Source organism: Hippocampus zosterae, chromosome 10 (genome assembly GCF_025434085.1).
Source record: "Hippocampus zosterae strain Florida chromosome 10, ASM2543408v3, whole genome shotgun sequence".
Taxonomy (NCBI): domain Eukaryota; kingdom Metazoa; phylum Chordata; class Actinopteri; order Syngnathiformes; family Syngnathidae; genus Hippocampus; species Hippocampus zosterae.
In genome coordinates this window covers 5,072,250-5,086,733 of record NC_067460.1, presented here as the reverse complement: position 1 = coordinate 5,086,733, position 14,484 = coordinate 5,072,250, and the positions used below count along the sequence as shown (strand labels likewise).

Here is a 14,484-nt window from a genome sequence, read left to right as displayed (position 1 = left end):
TAAATGGGAGCACACACAGAGTGACTTATACGTCTGTGTCGGCTGTGACTTTGCAAGTTGGCAGATCTGTCATGAATGTACCGGTTCGTAACAAGCACGGGAGGAGGATCTGGAACTGTGCGTCGATGAGTAGGTGAGTCATAATAATTTAAGGTTGTTGTGTTGTGCCTCAGATAGTGACGTTTACCCTCCTAAAATTATTTGAAAGACTGAAACATATGATGTCTCCCTTGTCTTTACTCTTTCCTACACACCTAGTGTGTTCAAACCAAATTTGACAATGGCTAGTCTGCTGATATGAATGCTCATGTTGTCAATATTGAAAAAAACTCGTACAAATATACTGTATAAAAAAAGAAGGTGCCTGGATGGAAATATACAATTGAAATGAAACACGACAATATCATTATGTTCTTGATTGTTGTCCATTTTATTTTATTTTATGTTACTGCTGTGGTGAGATTTTTCTTCTAAAAAAAAACACTCCATACCACCACACATATTGCATATTGTGTTTTTCTGCAGTTATTGTATGTACCATCGGTCACTTTGAGTTGAAAAACATGGATTTGACAATCATTTTAAACCAGTTACAGAGCACAGTCTACTTTTCTTGGTTTTCTTGGTTTAGCATGTTCTTGGTTGAACATGCTAAAAGATTTCCAGTGTTGAGGCGAGGCAGCAATAACTAATATTTCAATTCAGAGTTTGAAAAGAGAGGAACACAGAGTAAAGAACATCATTTGCAATCATGGGCATTCCCTTAAAAACAAAACAGAGGAGAAAAAAAACACGCCTACAAGTTGGATGAACATCTGAGTTGTCTCCTCTCTGGTCATTTAAAGCTGGTTGAGAACATCACCTGTAAAGCAAACATAATTTTCTGTGTTTTTACATGTTACTGTATACGGTCACATTGTATGTCTTATATAAGCCCAATCCAAAGAATGATCCCCATTTTTATATTTACAACCCTTCCACATGAAGGCAACTGAGGAAGGGTCTTACATGAGGTGTGGGAGTTTGGGAGGTGCAAAAGGGAGCGGGAACACGCGACACAAGTGCACGATGTTGGAGTCAACACTCCCGGACCCCACTGCCTTAGTGCAACCCGAATCCCGTAAATAGTGGCAAAATGTATGAACCAAAACTCATTCTGGCAAACTTCCCAAACAGACGAAGGAATAAAGTGGAGAAATGAATCAATGGATGGATGACGGCTATGGCGAGGAACTAATTTGGCTGCACTGATCGAGAGGCAGTGGTATCATGGACACACGAGGGATTGGGATGACAAACATAACAACACAAGACAATAATCCCGACACAGCCAACCGGCGGGGACTGACTACAAGCACAACAACACCCCCACCACCCTCTTAACTGAAAACAACTCGGCACTTTCAAACAGTGGCGGTTTATCTTTGCAGGTGGTGGCACACCTGAAATTAGTGGCTAATTAGGTCACTGTCCCTTGCGCTGATTGGTCAGCTAAGTTGTGAACAGGGGACAACAAGCAGCAAAGAACAGGGGAGAGCTCCCGCACCCATGCACAAAACAAAGTAAATGGCCGCGAAATATCGTGGACCGTAACACACACACACACAAACATATATATACACACATCTATACACATCTCTCTCTCTCTCTCTCTCTCTCTCTCTCTCTCTCTCTCTCTCTCTCTCTCTCTCTCTCTCTCTCTCTCTCTCTCTATATATATATATATATATATATATATATATACACTGTATACAAGATATCCTTTATTTGCCCCACACTCGGGAAATTTACAGCCTCCAGCAGCAAGAATGTGGGTAGAAAGAAGAAAAAACAAACACCGTATATATATATATATATATATATACGCACACGTCACAAGCGGATGTTACGGTGCTCTACAAATACACCAGAAATAAAACAACAAGCACTCTGCAGAAGTCCACGCCCATGTCTGTTTTGCCAGCCACGGCAGCGCGAGACACCGAAAACGGATACTTAAAGAGTTTATGAATGGAAAGTTTACTTTTAAAAAGTTGCCAGATTGCTCCACTGACGAGACCAAAGTTACCTGTTCTTCTCTCTCTATGTATCATACAGGTATACGATGTATGCCACTGACGCGATTGTTACTTGTTTGGAACTATTTTGTGTGGAAGGTTACAGCGTTCCGTGTCCATATAAATAGAGCGGGTGGAGCTTCTCTGTGTTCGTCTGACAGTGACAGTGCGCTACTGTTGTAGCAACAATTAAACGTCTCCAGTGTTGCCATCGAACCAAGTGTAGTCATCCGAAATGAGGTAGACACAAAAGCCGTAGAAAGACTTCCGCGCAAGAAGGACCAACATAATCAACATAGCCTGACTTTGTTAGGGGGAGTGACACCCCACTCTTTCAGAATGGTTTGCCCCAGCAGCACGGGGGAAATGCTTGCGCTTGTTTGTACGGCCGGCAGTTTTGAATACAGCGGCACATAACGAACACTAGTGTCCGGGGTCTCGTTATTCTCCAACAAACATACAGAACCAGACTGCTGTGTTCAAAGCAAACTTGAGAAAAACGAAGTATGCAACCATGGTTTAAATCCACTATAGGCTGAGTACTAGTTTACCTTAGATGTGCACTTTATAATGTTATATTGCTCTGTTTTGATTTCATTAAAAAAGCTGTTAAAGCAGCTGTTGTGTGACAAAATATTTTTTTCACTGTTGTTGATGGACAGTAATATTGTGTGAGAGATTATGTGTGAACAACTGCTCCAAGTGAAAAATGTTCATGTAAAATTGAAAATTGAAATTGTTATTTCAGTAAATATTTACATTTGGCACATAGAAAACTGATTCATGATTCCAAGTTGATGAGAGCATTAAAATGGGGAAAATAGAACAAAAAATGTAAAAGAAAATTCAGAAACGATAAAAAATGTGTGAGTAATCACGATTAATTTTTTAGTTCATTTGAGTTAATTATGACAGTTGCATTTTTAATTAGATTAAATATTTTAATTGTTTGACAGCTCTAATATATATATATATATATATTATACATATATATATATATAGATATCTATATATATATATAGAGAGAGATAGATATATAGTGCATATAGAGGTTTATGAGTTTAAATATATATATAGTGCATATATAGAGGTTTATTAGTTTATATATATATGTGTGTGTGTGTACACACACACACACACACACACACACAAATATATATTTATATACACACACACACATTTACAAGTCCATTTTATTAGAAACCCACGATAAAAGTCTAACATGTTCACCGCTGTCCAACTAAACAAAGCTAATTAACTACAGCTTTTGTTAAACTGGAGGCTTTTCACATCTTATGTCAAATTCTTTGTTCAGTACCCCTTTTTTTTTGTTGTTGCAAAAATCTACAGGAATAGCAAACCATATTTAGTTCAGGACAACCTCAGGCAGGTTGTCCTGAATGAAATGCATTTTCATTTGTATTTTGCTTTCTCAAATTCCAAACGTTTGTACAAAAATGTTTCAATTTCCACTGTATCATATGACAAAGCAGATCCGTGTGACTTACTCTCTGCACAGGAGGATGTGTACTCTGTCACGGCTACATCACCTGCACATAAGATCATCCTTTAGTGATCCCAAGAAGAGAAATTCTAATTTTACAGCAGAACAAGGTAAAGCAGCACACACATAAAAATTAAAAGGAATAAAAATATGAACTATAAACTGTCGTATACAAGGACATTCGAGTTACAAGCAAGTGTTACATTAGAAAAATGACAGACGTGGACATGAATGTAACAGAAGAGGATCTTACTTGTCTGGTAGTAGTCGTACACTTTCACCACAGCTGCTTTCAGGTTCCTGACAGGCACGTCCTGCTCCAGTGTCATGCTGTAAACCACCGTCTCACCTTTCTTCAGCTGCAAACACAAACATATGTCACTGAAGTAGCTTGCGCATTAGTCGCTGGGTCTCTAATTGAGAGGGTGATGGCTTGATCCATGACATGAATAGTTTGGCATCATAGCCATGTGCAGTAAATGGAAGAAAATAGGATAGTCAAAAGGTAAATTCCAATTTTACTTTATTTTCTTTGTCCAGATAAGGCATCTACAGTGGAACTTTGAGTTATAAATTTAATTGGTTCTGTGATCCTATTTGTAACCTGAAATGTTCGTATATCGAGGTAATATGACCCATTTAAATGAATGGAAATGCAATTAATCGTTCAACCACTCATTCACTCATCACATGGCCTAAGAGGCCGTAGGGGTGCCATGGTGGACGTCTGGGCAGTCAGGGATCTCCAGCACTCTAGGTCCTTAGCTGTTCGTAGCAGGGTCTGGAAGCTGCAGTCAGTCCATTCCTTGATGTTGTCCACCAGTTTCTCTGTCTGCCTCTTCTCCGCTTCCCTTCCACTGTCTCCTGTAGGATGGTTTTGGATAGCGAGATATGCCTTGTAACGTGGCCATACCAGGCCATTTTGCAACGTTTTACCGTTGAGAGTACAGGTTCCTGTTCTCCAGCGAGGGTGGTGACTAGCTATCTGACATAGTCATTTGTCCGGTGTTCTCTGCAAGATATATGGAGCATCCTTCTGTAGCTCTTGTTTTCAAAGGACTGAATCCTGCGTTCCGTGTCTGCTGTGAGTGTCCAAATCTCACAGCCGTATAGTAAGGTGGAGAGTACCAGGCACTTTACAGCCTTACCTTCACCGTGAAGCTGATGGTATTGCTCCTCCAAATTCTGGCCGTTCTTGTCATGGCTGACTGATGTTGCTATGCCTATTCTTGCTTTAATCTCCTTTGTGGAGCTGCCATCCTCATTCACAAGGGACCCAAGGTATTTGAAGTCCTTAACCACTTCCAGGGTTTGCCCGTTCATTGTGATGTTTGTTGGTGTTGTTTTATTGTGGCGATTGACCAGAAGCCCTCGCTACCTCTTCCAGTCTGGTGGTAAGATCCTGGATTTGCTTTTTCCCATAAGGTCTATGTCATCAGCGAACCACAGGTTGCAGATAGGTCTTCCTCCGATGGATATGGAGGTGTGGAACTCTTCAAGGGCCTCATCCATGATGTTTTCCAGAAAGACATTGAATAGAACAGGGGACAGAAGACATCCTTGGCGGACACCGATCTATGTTTTGAAAAGTTCTCACATGGTGTTGTTAATGAGAACTGCACTACTTGAGTTTGTGTAGAGCGATTGGATCACCTGGATTAGATTATTGTTAAAGTTGTAGTTTCGGAGCACCTGCCACAGCCCCTTATGCCACACGTGGTCAAAGGCTTTTTTTAAATCGATGAAGTTGTGGTAAAGGTCATGTTGTTGCTGGAGGTGTTTTTCGATGAGTAATCTGATGTTAAAGATCGACTCCGTGGTATTCCTTTTTGGTTGGAATCCTGCTTGTTCTTCTGAAATGATTTCCTCTGCCTTGCTCTTTAGTCTATTCAGAATGATCCGTAGCAGCTCCTCGCTTGTGTGGCAGAACAGGCTGATGGTCCTGTAGTTCTGACACTGCCTTGAATTCCCTTTCTTAGGGATGGGAATCATGAGAGATTGTGCCCATTTTTGGGGCCATTACTTGGTTCCCCAGATATTTTGACAGATCTCTGTGAGTACTTTTATTGTCTCATGCCCTCTATGTTTCCAAAGCTCTGAGGGATGTTATCGATGCCAGGTGATTTGCCAATTTTCAGCCTCCTTACTGCCTCCTCCACTTCAGCCTATAGTTTTGGCGCGTCGGCATCTTCGCTGGTAGTCTTTGTGGCATCGGTAATGATATTAAGGTTGGGTTTTATTGTGAAATTGTAGAGTTCCTGGCAGTACTCTGTCCATCTTCTGGTTACTGCTGTCTTTTCGGTTAGCAGAACACCGTCCCCATCTTCTATTATTGTTGCTGTGTGTTGCCGTGTCGTTGTCAGTGTCTTCAATGTGGCGTATGCTGCTTTACTGTTGCCCTGTCGTATCCCTGCATCTATGTTTTCACACTGCTCTGTGATCCGCTTCACTCATCCTCTTCCTGATATTTTTGTTCACCACTACACCACTAAATATGGTTAAAAATAGACATAATACAATGTAGAAATGCGGACTTTGTATCTGTCGTGGTAAAGAAGGAGGAGCTGAGCCAAAGGGTGAAGCTCTTAATTACTGGTCGATCCAAGTCCCAACCTTCATTTATGGTCAGGAGCTATGGGTCGTGACCGAAAGAATGAGATCCCGGATACAAGCGCCGAAATGAGTTTTCTTCGCATGGTGTCCGGCCTTTCCCTTAGAGATAAGGTGAGAAGCTAGGTCATCCGGGAGGGACTCAGAGTCGAGCTGCTTCTCCTACACATCGACAGGAGCCAGATGAGGTGGCTCGGGCATCTGATTAGGATGCCTCCTAGAAGCCTCCCTGGTGAAGTGTTCCGGGTACATCCCACTGGCAGGATACCCTGGGGATGACCCAGGACACGCAAGATAGACTATGTCACCCAGCTGGTCTGGGAATGCCTTCGGATCCGCAGGGAAGAGCTCGAAGAAGTGGCTGGGGAGAGGGAAGTCTGGGCTTCTCTACTAAAGCTGCTGACCCCGCAGCCCGACCCCGGATAAGCGGCGGAAAATGGATGGACTGATGGACACTACTATGAATAAAGGGCCACAATATACTGCTCATTAACTTTACAAGAGGAAGGGAAACTTTACTACTGTAAAAAATACGACTGTATTTTTCATCCGAAGAACTAACCATGGAATTAGTTGGCTGGTCTCTCGATGTAATCGACAAATTTTTTTCTACGAAAAGAGCGGGCAGTGGGGAGCCTGCTTGCCCTCCGGGGACACTTGTTGCCGGATACGCCCTGGATCCATGGAGAAAGCGGAGACCGGTGTGCAAGGCAGTACTGTCCGTGGAGGATGTGGAAGACATCTACATTATTGGCCTTTTGATAACAAGTATGCTGCTGTTTGGTGTTGGCAGTTTTCTGTTCTATCACAAAATTCAACCGACGGGAGCGGCTCTATTGGAAGTGAAGAAGCTGCCGGTCACTCTGGATGGCTTGGCGCGAATGTCCAACACTCAGACTCAAGCGGAGACTGAGCTCAACCGCAATATTGTTGCGGTTTTGGAGCGACTCCGCGCGATCGACAACACCATGGAGAAGTTGGAATCCGCGCTGCGGAAAGAATTTTCGGATCCGACTGATCGGCGCCAGTGAGGAGATACAGACCAAGGACTCAAGGCTGTCTGGAATTGTTGGCGGACGTCCCTCCAAATCCAAAACAAACAACGCTATCTGGCCTTTCCCCTGGATGGAAGTACGCATGGAGTCTAGGGCCCCCACCACCACCCCGCTCCTTCTCGGCCATGGACTGATAAGCCGGGACTGTCTTCATGATGAGCAGACCTCGACGAAGCAGCTATGACCTGTACACGCATACACAACTGGATAACCACATGCGCATACACATCCTTGTTATCACCGTCTTCATCGCTCCGATTCTCTCCCCCCCCCCCCCCCCCCCGACGTGGTTCGATATGCGGAGCCACGTTCATCCTCCCCACTTATTACATGTTATATCTTGTGACTTGTTGCAACTGTCATATGATTATTTATATGCTAGGGTCTTTTTTTAACCTGGACTTAAATTATCCTCGGAAGAGGATAGTTCGAGCGTGTTTTTTTTTTTCCCTCTCCCTACCCAGCGTTTTCCTTTCTGAATTCTGATTGTAATTTCCCAATTGCGGGACAAATAAAGGATATCTTAATCTTATCTTAATTTTGCGTATTTCATTCTTAAATATTCCCAAAATATATTTCTGGTCGTTTACTCTTTGTCGCAATGTACACACACTGGTATGAGATGTCTTGCTCAAGTACACCATAGCAGTGTGTCCAGGGATGGTCTTGAACCAGTGCCGACATGATGGCAGGTAACCACTGTCCTTACAAAATGTAAGGACAAAATGTAAATTTTGACTCACTAATTACGAGGGGAAACCGCTTATTTCGAGCTTTCAATTCAAAACATTTAAAAAAGTCATACCCCATCCAAGTAGATGTTGATATAACCTTCATCCTGGTCCACACGCTTCACTGAGTTGTCGTTCCTTAACTAGAACATCACAGAACTGCCATCAGTGTCATTCAAATGATAAAAGTTGACACAGATATTTGAAGGTAAAAGAAAAAAAAATTGAATTTACCGACTCCAGAGAGCCTTTATCCAAAATGTGTCCAGACAGGAGTTTGACATTAATGATGACCATGTTTGTCTCCTCCCTCCTGCCCTGATAACTGTAAAAACAAAATGGTTTCTCTGTAGCTCTTGTAAACAAAAAAAAAAACCTAGAACACATTCAAGAATCGGCACGAGCAGACATTTATAATGTGTGATTAAAGCAGAAAATAAAATAAAAGGCATTTGGCGACAAAATGATTTACACAAGTCAAAAGTACTAGTAATATTAACACAGTCAAAAACCGTAGTAGTTATCGTGGGTAGAAGAAGTCTAAACGTTCCTGTTTAAATGGCGAAGGGTTGTGAGCACTGCAGAGAGAGGGGCACAAATCTTAAAAGAACTCAAATAAATGGCCGGCCATCGCTTTTGGTGGGAATTGATGAGGGGTTTTTTCCCTTTCAAATATTGATGTTGTAAGAAAAAAAAGGGGACTTGAGGCAAAAGGCTTTTTCTCATCAGTGGCAATTTGTGCAGATTTCTTTAAATCAAAGATGATGTCTGGATTAATGGCTTCAATCAGCAGGCACAAAGCGGGATGACTGTTGCCAGTATTCGGCACATTTTCACTGAAAAAAACTCAAGTGGCTTATCAACGTGATTGGGGTGTAATGTCTTTAAGTGACGCCTTAATTCATTTGGCTTCATGCTGTCCGCGACCAACATTTTTAGACACATTAAGAACATCGGTCTTTCCTCGTCTCCCACCATAGTCACAGTGAAGCTAAGCGTTACATACGCTTCGTTATATTTCCTCGTCTTACCTTTCGGGAGACTTTAATTTCTCTTTGTCTCTCTCTGTCTGTCGACTTCATGTCAACACTTCATATTCATACTCTGTGCTTTGTGCAAAGCGCGCTTGCTTAGTGCAAACAAAACACAGAGCGAATGCTCCCGGCGCACACTCTGCCGATGAGCGTGTCACTGCCCCCTAATGTAGTGGAGGCGCAATTGCACTTTATTCTTAGGACAGTAAAAAACAAAATCTAGATAAAAAAGCATGTTCCCCAAGGTCAAACGTGCCCCCCTTGACGGAGCCTCACGCCCCCCCCCTCCCCCAGGGGGCCGCACCCCACTCTTTGAGAATCACTGTGCCAGATCATGATGGACACCCATTGGCTGCGTGAATGCCTGTATTTGACACTACAGTCTGGAGCTAGCTAAAAACAGCAGAGGTCAAGTTCAAAGAGAACTGGCTAGCTGAATTCTGAATGGCCGGTAACTTAAGAGTTACCAACCACTTTGGATTGCGTTCAAAAAGGCACATTTAGAACTGTGGCGGTTACCCCTGATCTGGACAATCAAATAAAAAAAAAAAACGGTGGAAAATATTGTTGACTCAAAACTTTCTGATTATTCAGTGATATAAAATTAATGAAAATTGGGAGTATTTTGAATTTACATTTCTGATATACAACCAATATCTCCTTTTCCACCGTTTTGTTAATTAACACAAATAAATGTGTCACATCCAACTCAAAAGCAATTTTGAGTTATGAATAAAGATTATATTGCACTCATATCATACACAGCAGCTATTAATTGCAGTTAAATGGGCTCAAAACGCTTTGCAGGACATTTTATGTGTGAAAATCATTTATTTATTGAAAGACACTCACCTGGCATGGACAAAGAGGATGAGCTGCGGCTTGCTGGTGTTGCACTTTGACATGATGGTGGCAGAGATGTTGAAGGCGGAAAAGTCGGGAGGAGGGGGGATATTGTAATGCATGGAGATCTGGTAAGGAAACAAGACCAAAACTACACTTTTATCTCACAAATGCATGATGTTGAAACTAGACAATCAAAATCACGGGTAGAGCAGGAATCACATGACTGCATGTCTCTCAATGGTCAATCTGGATGATATAATCCTAATAGGCACGAATACAGGCTAATTCATTATGAGACTGTAAGGTCACCTTTTGCAGGGTGAAAAAGTACATATATTGCAAAGCTGATTTTTTTTAGGTACCTACAGTTTCATTATATTTGCAACTCACAATTGATAGGTCAAATATTTAGTTTGAAGTCATTATTATTAAATGCTTTTTTGGATTTGGGTGCCTTGTGTCCAATTTTTCTTTGCTTATTTTACTAATTTCATGAAATTATTGATAATTGTAGTAAATGTTGATGATAATAGTGGCATATTCATAATTTTATTCCCACCTCACAACAATGAACCCAATAAATCATCTGCTGTGCTGGAAGGATCGATGCAAAACCATTTGCATGTGAAAGGTGTGTCTGCCAAAAACATTGATACGTTGCCAAGTGAGATCTTACCTGTGCCAGAACACAGCTCTGCCCCTCGGCTTTAATGGTGTATTCTCCGGGGACATCGCTCAGCTTCTCCTCCTGGTACAGGAGCCGATTGCTCTGGTCCACGATAAACTCCTTGTTCAGACCTCCTAATGACGTCACCGTCACTGTCGTCTTGCCCCCAACGCTGTACGTGGCAGCACCGTATTTCGCCAGCGCCTGCAGGGCCACCACGGTGTCCTGAGGAGCGCAAGCGTACAGAGTCAAAGTCGTCTGCCTGGATGGTCGAACTTTCTCCAAACTCCTGCTCGCAGCTTTGCTTACCTGCGTGGAAGAGAAGCCTCCATACGGATTTTGCTGCTGCGTGAGCCAGCGCACGATGCCGGAGCTATAGTCCAGCCCAAAATCTGGCAGGGCGGGCCCAGAGAGCAGCGCCAGCAGCACATAGGAGGTGATCTCCACCTCAAGAGAATCCACTCCTGTGCCAGAGACGCCCTCTCGTTGCCAGTGGCGGGTTCCCCCTGCCACGACATTAGCGATCAACAATGGATCACAGAAATGACTGGAGAAACATTGAGTTGTTAAACAATTGAAATCAGCAACATGGAATCAAACGAGAGAATAGGGCAGCACAATAAAATGCAAAACTATAAAACTCAGCTTTGCTTCCAACTGTCAGAGCTAAATTCATGTTTATTTTTGTGACTGTCGATTTTAAGCGGCGCAACAACAGAAATGTTTTGAATGTGAAGCCACACTGAGTGCTGTGAGTCATATTATGATGTACCCATTGTACTGGACTGCTGGTGCAAGTAGGTGATGAGTTTGACCCTCGTCTCCTCATCCCGAGCCAGGGTGAAGGTGTAGGACATCAATGCTGTGGTGTACAAGTTGTCCATCTGGCCGGCTGCCTCCTTCAGACAACCCAGACACCTCTGGATCACAGAATCCTGTCACAGAACACACTCAAAAATATAAGGGATCCAGTCATCTCCAAGAGGAACTCACACAAATAACTACTTTGTGGATCCTTTAGGGTGACGAGACCAAAATTTGAAGATCTTGCTTCTTAGATGAAGTAGGTAGTTGACTCGAGCAAGGCCGTTCTGCCACTCCAGGCTCAGCATCAGCCTATCCATCCACACCCGTGGCACACATATTCAGTTAGACCGAATTACGACTGTTGAGCAGTGGTGGGCAAACTACGGCCCGTGGGCCAGATCCGGCCCATTGGTCTTTTTAATACGACCCGTCAAAGGTTGGTACACAATTAAGGTTCAATGTGAATGATTGCATTCATTTTCATTTGGACTTGTAATGACAGGCATTTCAACGCCAGGTGGTGCGGTTACTTGAAGTTGCAGAACACAGGGAGGGAGGGAGGGGGAGATGAAGAGAGAGGGACAGAGAGAAATCTTATCTACCATCTGCGGACCTCTGTCAAACGGAATCTCCCAAACCCAGTAAAAAAACAAAAAAACAAAACAAAAACATATGCATTAAACTTTCTATTACTATTTTTTACGAATAATCGATTCATAACAACGAAAAGTTCCGGAAGCCATACAGAAGCCCGCAGTAGCGCCAACTCAAGCAACTCCTGCTCGATACGACGGAATAAGTGTGTCTCTGCCATTATTTTCTATCATTGGATCCAAAATGGCGACATGCAAGTGACTCTTGATTGCAGTGAGCTTTACTGGAATTGCAAAAGTTTTTTAAATTTCATTCATTTAAATTTACGTCCTGTAGATCATGACATCCAAACAAAGAGGAACAGTAATGACCGCGGAAGAGAAAGTGACATGCATCTGATTAAACGAAGCATGTTACAAAGTACGAAACATTCAGGAGACACTTGGAGTCGGAAAGACTCAAATGAACGAGACTTTGAAAAACAAGGAAGCGATTCTTGCTCAGTCCGATTCTGGCAAACTCCATGCTCAGAGTGAATTGCTTGCGGCTCGACAGACAGTCAACAGAAAATTTCCTGGAATCTGACTGGACTGTTATCGTGCAAAAAACGTTCCGTAAACTGGACTGCCAATAAGAGAGAAGGCGAGCTCCATAGCTACTAACTATGAGCATCTGGGATGTCGAAGCGTCCCGTGGCTGGCTACAAAAGTTCGTTGCACGACATCAATGCTGTCATGTGTGGTGATCGAGGGGAGGTAAATTTAGAGACAGCGAGTGAGTGGAAAGAAAAGCCACCAGGTCTTTTATTTGTCTCATTTTGTTGCAAATAGTCCTAACTTTGTTGTATTTTGTTCATATACCTCTCGTGTATGCTGCATTTTTTGTGTTATAAACAGTTTTTGGGCAATATATTGTTGCACTTTGTTGCTTGTCTTCTCATACATGTATGTTGTTAACATACTTGGACGTTCATAAAGGACATATACCACAGTTGTTTCACTGTTCTCATTAAAAAAAAGTATGTTAATACTTCAATGCTTTTGTTCTGTTGATGTTTGGTATGGACTGTCAACGTGTGCATTTTTTTATATGGACCATATCTTGTGCTGACCCGGCCCACCTGTCAAATTTAGAAATCAATATGGCCCCCGAGCCAAAAAGTTTGCCACCCCTGCTGTAGAGTCACACATTGTCATGTGGGTAAAGCAGAGTTGCCCTGATGTGCGTTCGCAGCTGAGGGAGTAGAAAGAATACGAACCATTTTGGAGGGATTAGACTTTCTTCTGTGTCTCGATCTTTCTGGCATTTATTAAATAGTTCAACTGAGAAGACGTACCCTTTTGGTAGGTACTGTTAATAAAGTATTAAAGATAGAAGGACCGGGTGAAGGTTCCCATAGAATCTTTTTACTTGGGCAGGTCGAAAAAATGAAATATCTATTTGTAAACTTCATAGGTGGTCAGGCTATCCAGAGAAAAGTGATAGTACGAGTGCATGAGTTCGATAAGATTTCATTTGAACTAGTAACAGAAAAGGCAGACATTTGACACAAAGTGAACAGGCAGGTTGTTTCAATAAGAATAAAGCAGGAGTTATCATCCTCTGATAACTGAGAGAGGAATTTTTGCAGCATTTGCATTTTACTTTTGAAAACAGATGTAGGCCTTTAGGCACAGATTATTTTTTGCTGTGTTTGTCAGAGTTATGCCATTTGACAGTGAGAAAATCACTTCCAATTTGCAACTTGTGAAGGGCATAATAAATGACCCGATTGACTATTTGGAATTTGGTTGATTTATAGTTTGTTGAATATTGTGTGCACCAATCAAATGACCACATTTTCTTCACGATAAGGCGCTTCGGATTATAAGGTGCAGCTTCAATGAATGGCCGATTTTAAAACAGTTTTATAAATAGGGCGCACTGTATTATAAGGCGCATAGAATAGAAACTAAAATAATGGCTGCGGTTGCGCTATGCATCACCCGGCGGTGGTTCACTAGAGGGAATACAGTACAATACAATACAGCTTTTTTTCCCATTTGCTGCAGCTGTAACAAAGCCATGAGAACCGGTCACAAACACGGACATGAAACAAATACAAATGCCATTACAAAACAATAAATAAAAGACGAAAGTTATCAAGACAATTAATTCAATAAAAAGGCACACAAACCTCGTGGGCTCACATCCACATGGGGCTAAGTATCTGTCGGAGTCTTGCTTATCTCCTTCTTCCTTCGTTTAGTCAGTAGTTAACCATGCTTTTGGTGTTATCTTCCTTTCATAATGGCTGCACAGAGCTCAAGTAGTTGTGTGTTTTGAGTGTGTGTTGGCAATTGCATGTGTCAATTAGTGTTAGTGCAGAACCCACTTTGGGAACAACTGGTTCCTGCTAATAATCATCACTAGATGGCATCGGAAGACTAATAGTGAAAAAAAAACTCAATGGGGACTGAGACACCATATATACAGAAGGTGCATCGGATTATCGATCGCACTGTTGGCTTTTGAGGAAATTGAATGCCTTGTAGGGCGGAAAATAAGGTAAACAAGTAAATTCTCATCGCCTTGTTTGA

General features: G+C 42.3%; 1 protein-coding gene and 1 long non-coding RNA gene across 4 annotated transcripts in view; one reads left to right on the top strand and one right to left on the bottom strand.

Moving 5' to 3' along the window:
• Positions 1–406: 406 nt before the first annotated feature.
• LOC127609111 (alpha-2-macroglobulin) overlaps positions 407–14,484 on the bottom strand; it is a 118,472-nt gene continuing 104,394 nt past the window's right edge. For all 3 annotated transcript variants that reach the window (XM_052078835.1, XM_052078834.1, XM_052078836.1), the window contains exons 28-36: positions 11,277–11,439; positions 10,814–11,010; positions 10,514–10,729; positions 9,844–9,962; positions 8,192–8,282; positions 8,032–8,100; positions 3,815–3,920; positions 3,566–3,607; positions 407–862 (exon numbers count right to left, since the gene is read on the bottom strand). In XM_052078835.1, the coding sequence (XP_051934795.1) occupies positions 840–862; positions 3,566–3,607; positions 3,815–3,920; positions 8,032–8,100; positions 8,192–8,282; positions 9,844–9,962; positions 10,514–10,729; positions 10,814–11,010; positions 11,277–11,439 (1,026 nt within the window). In that variant the 3' untranslated portion in view covers positions 407–839. The remainder of the gene's footprint in view (positions 863–3,565; positions 3,608–3,814; positions 3,921–8,031; positions 8,101–8,191; positions 8,283–9,843; positions 9,963–10,513; positions 10,730–10,813; positions 11,011–11,276; positions 11,440–14,484) is intronic.
• LOC127609322 (uncharacterized) overlaps positions 1,940–14,484 on the top strand; it is a 33,063-nt gene continuing 20,518 nt past the window's right edge. Inside the window, exon 1 of the long non-coding RNA XR_007964541.1 lies at positions 1,940–2,156. This is a non-coding gene — a long non-coding RNA (uncharacterized LOC127609322). The remainder of the gene's footprint in view (positions 2,157–14,484) is intronic.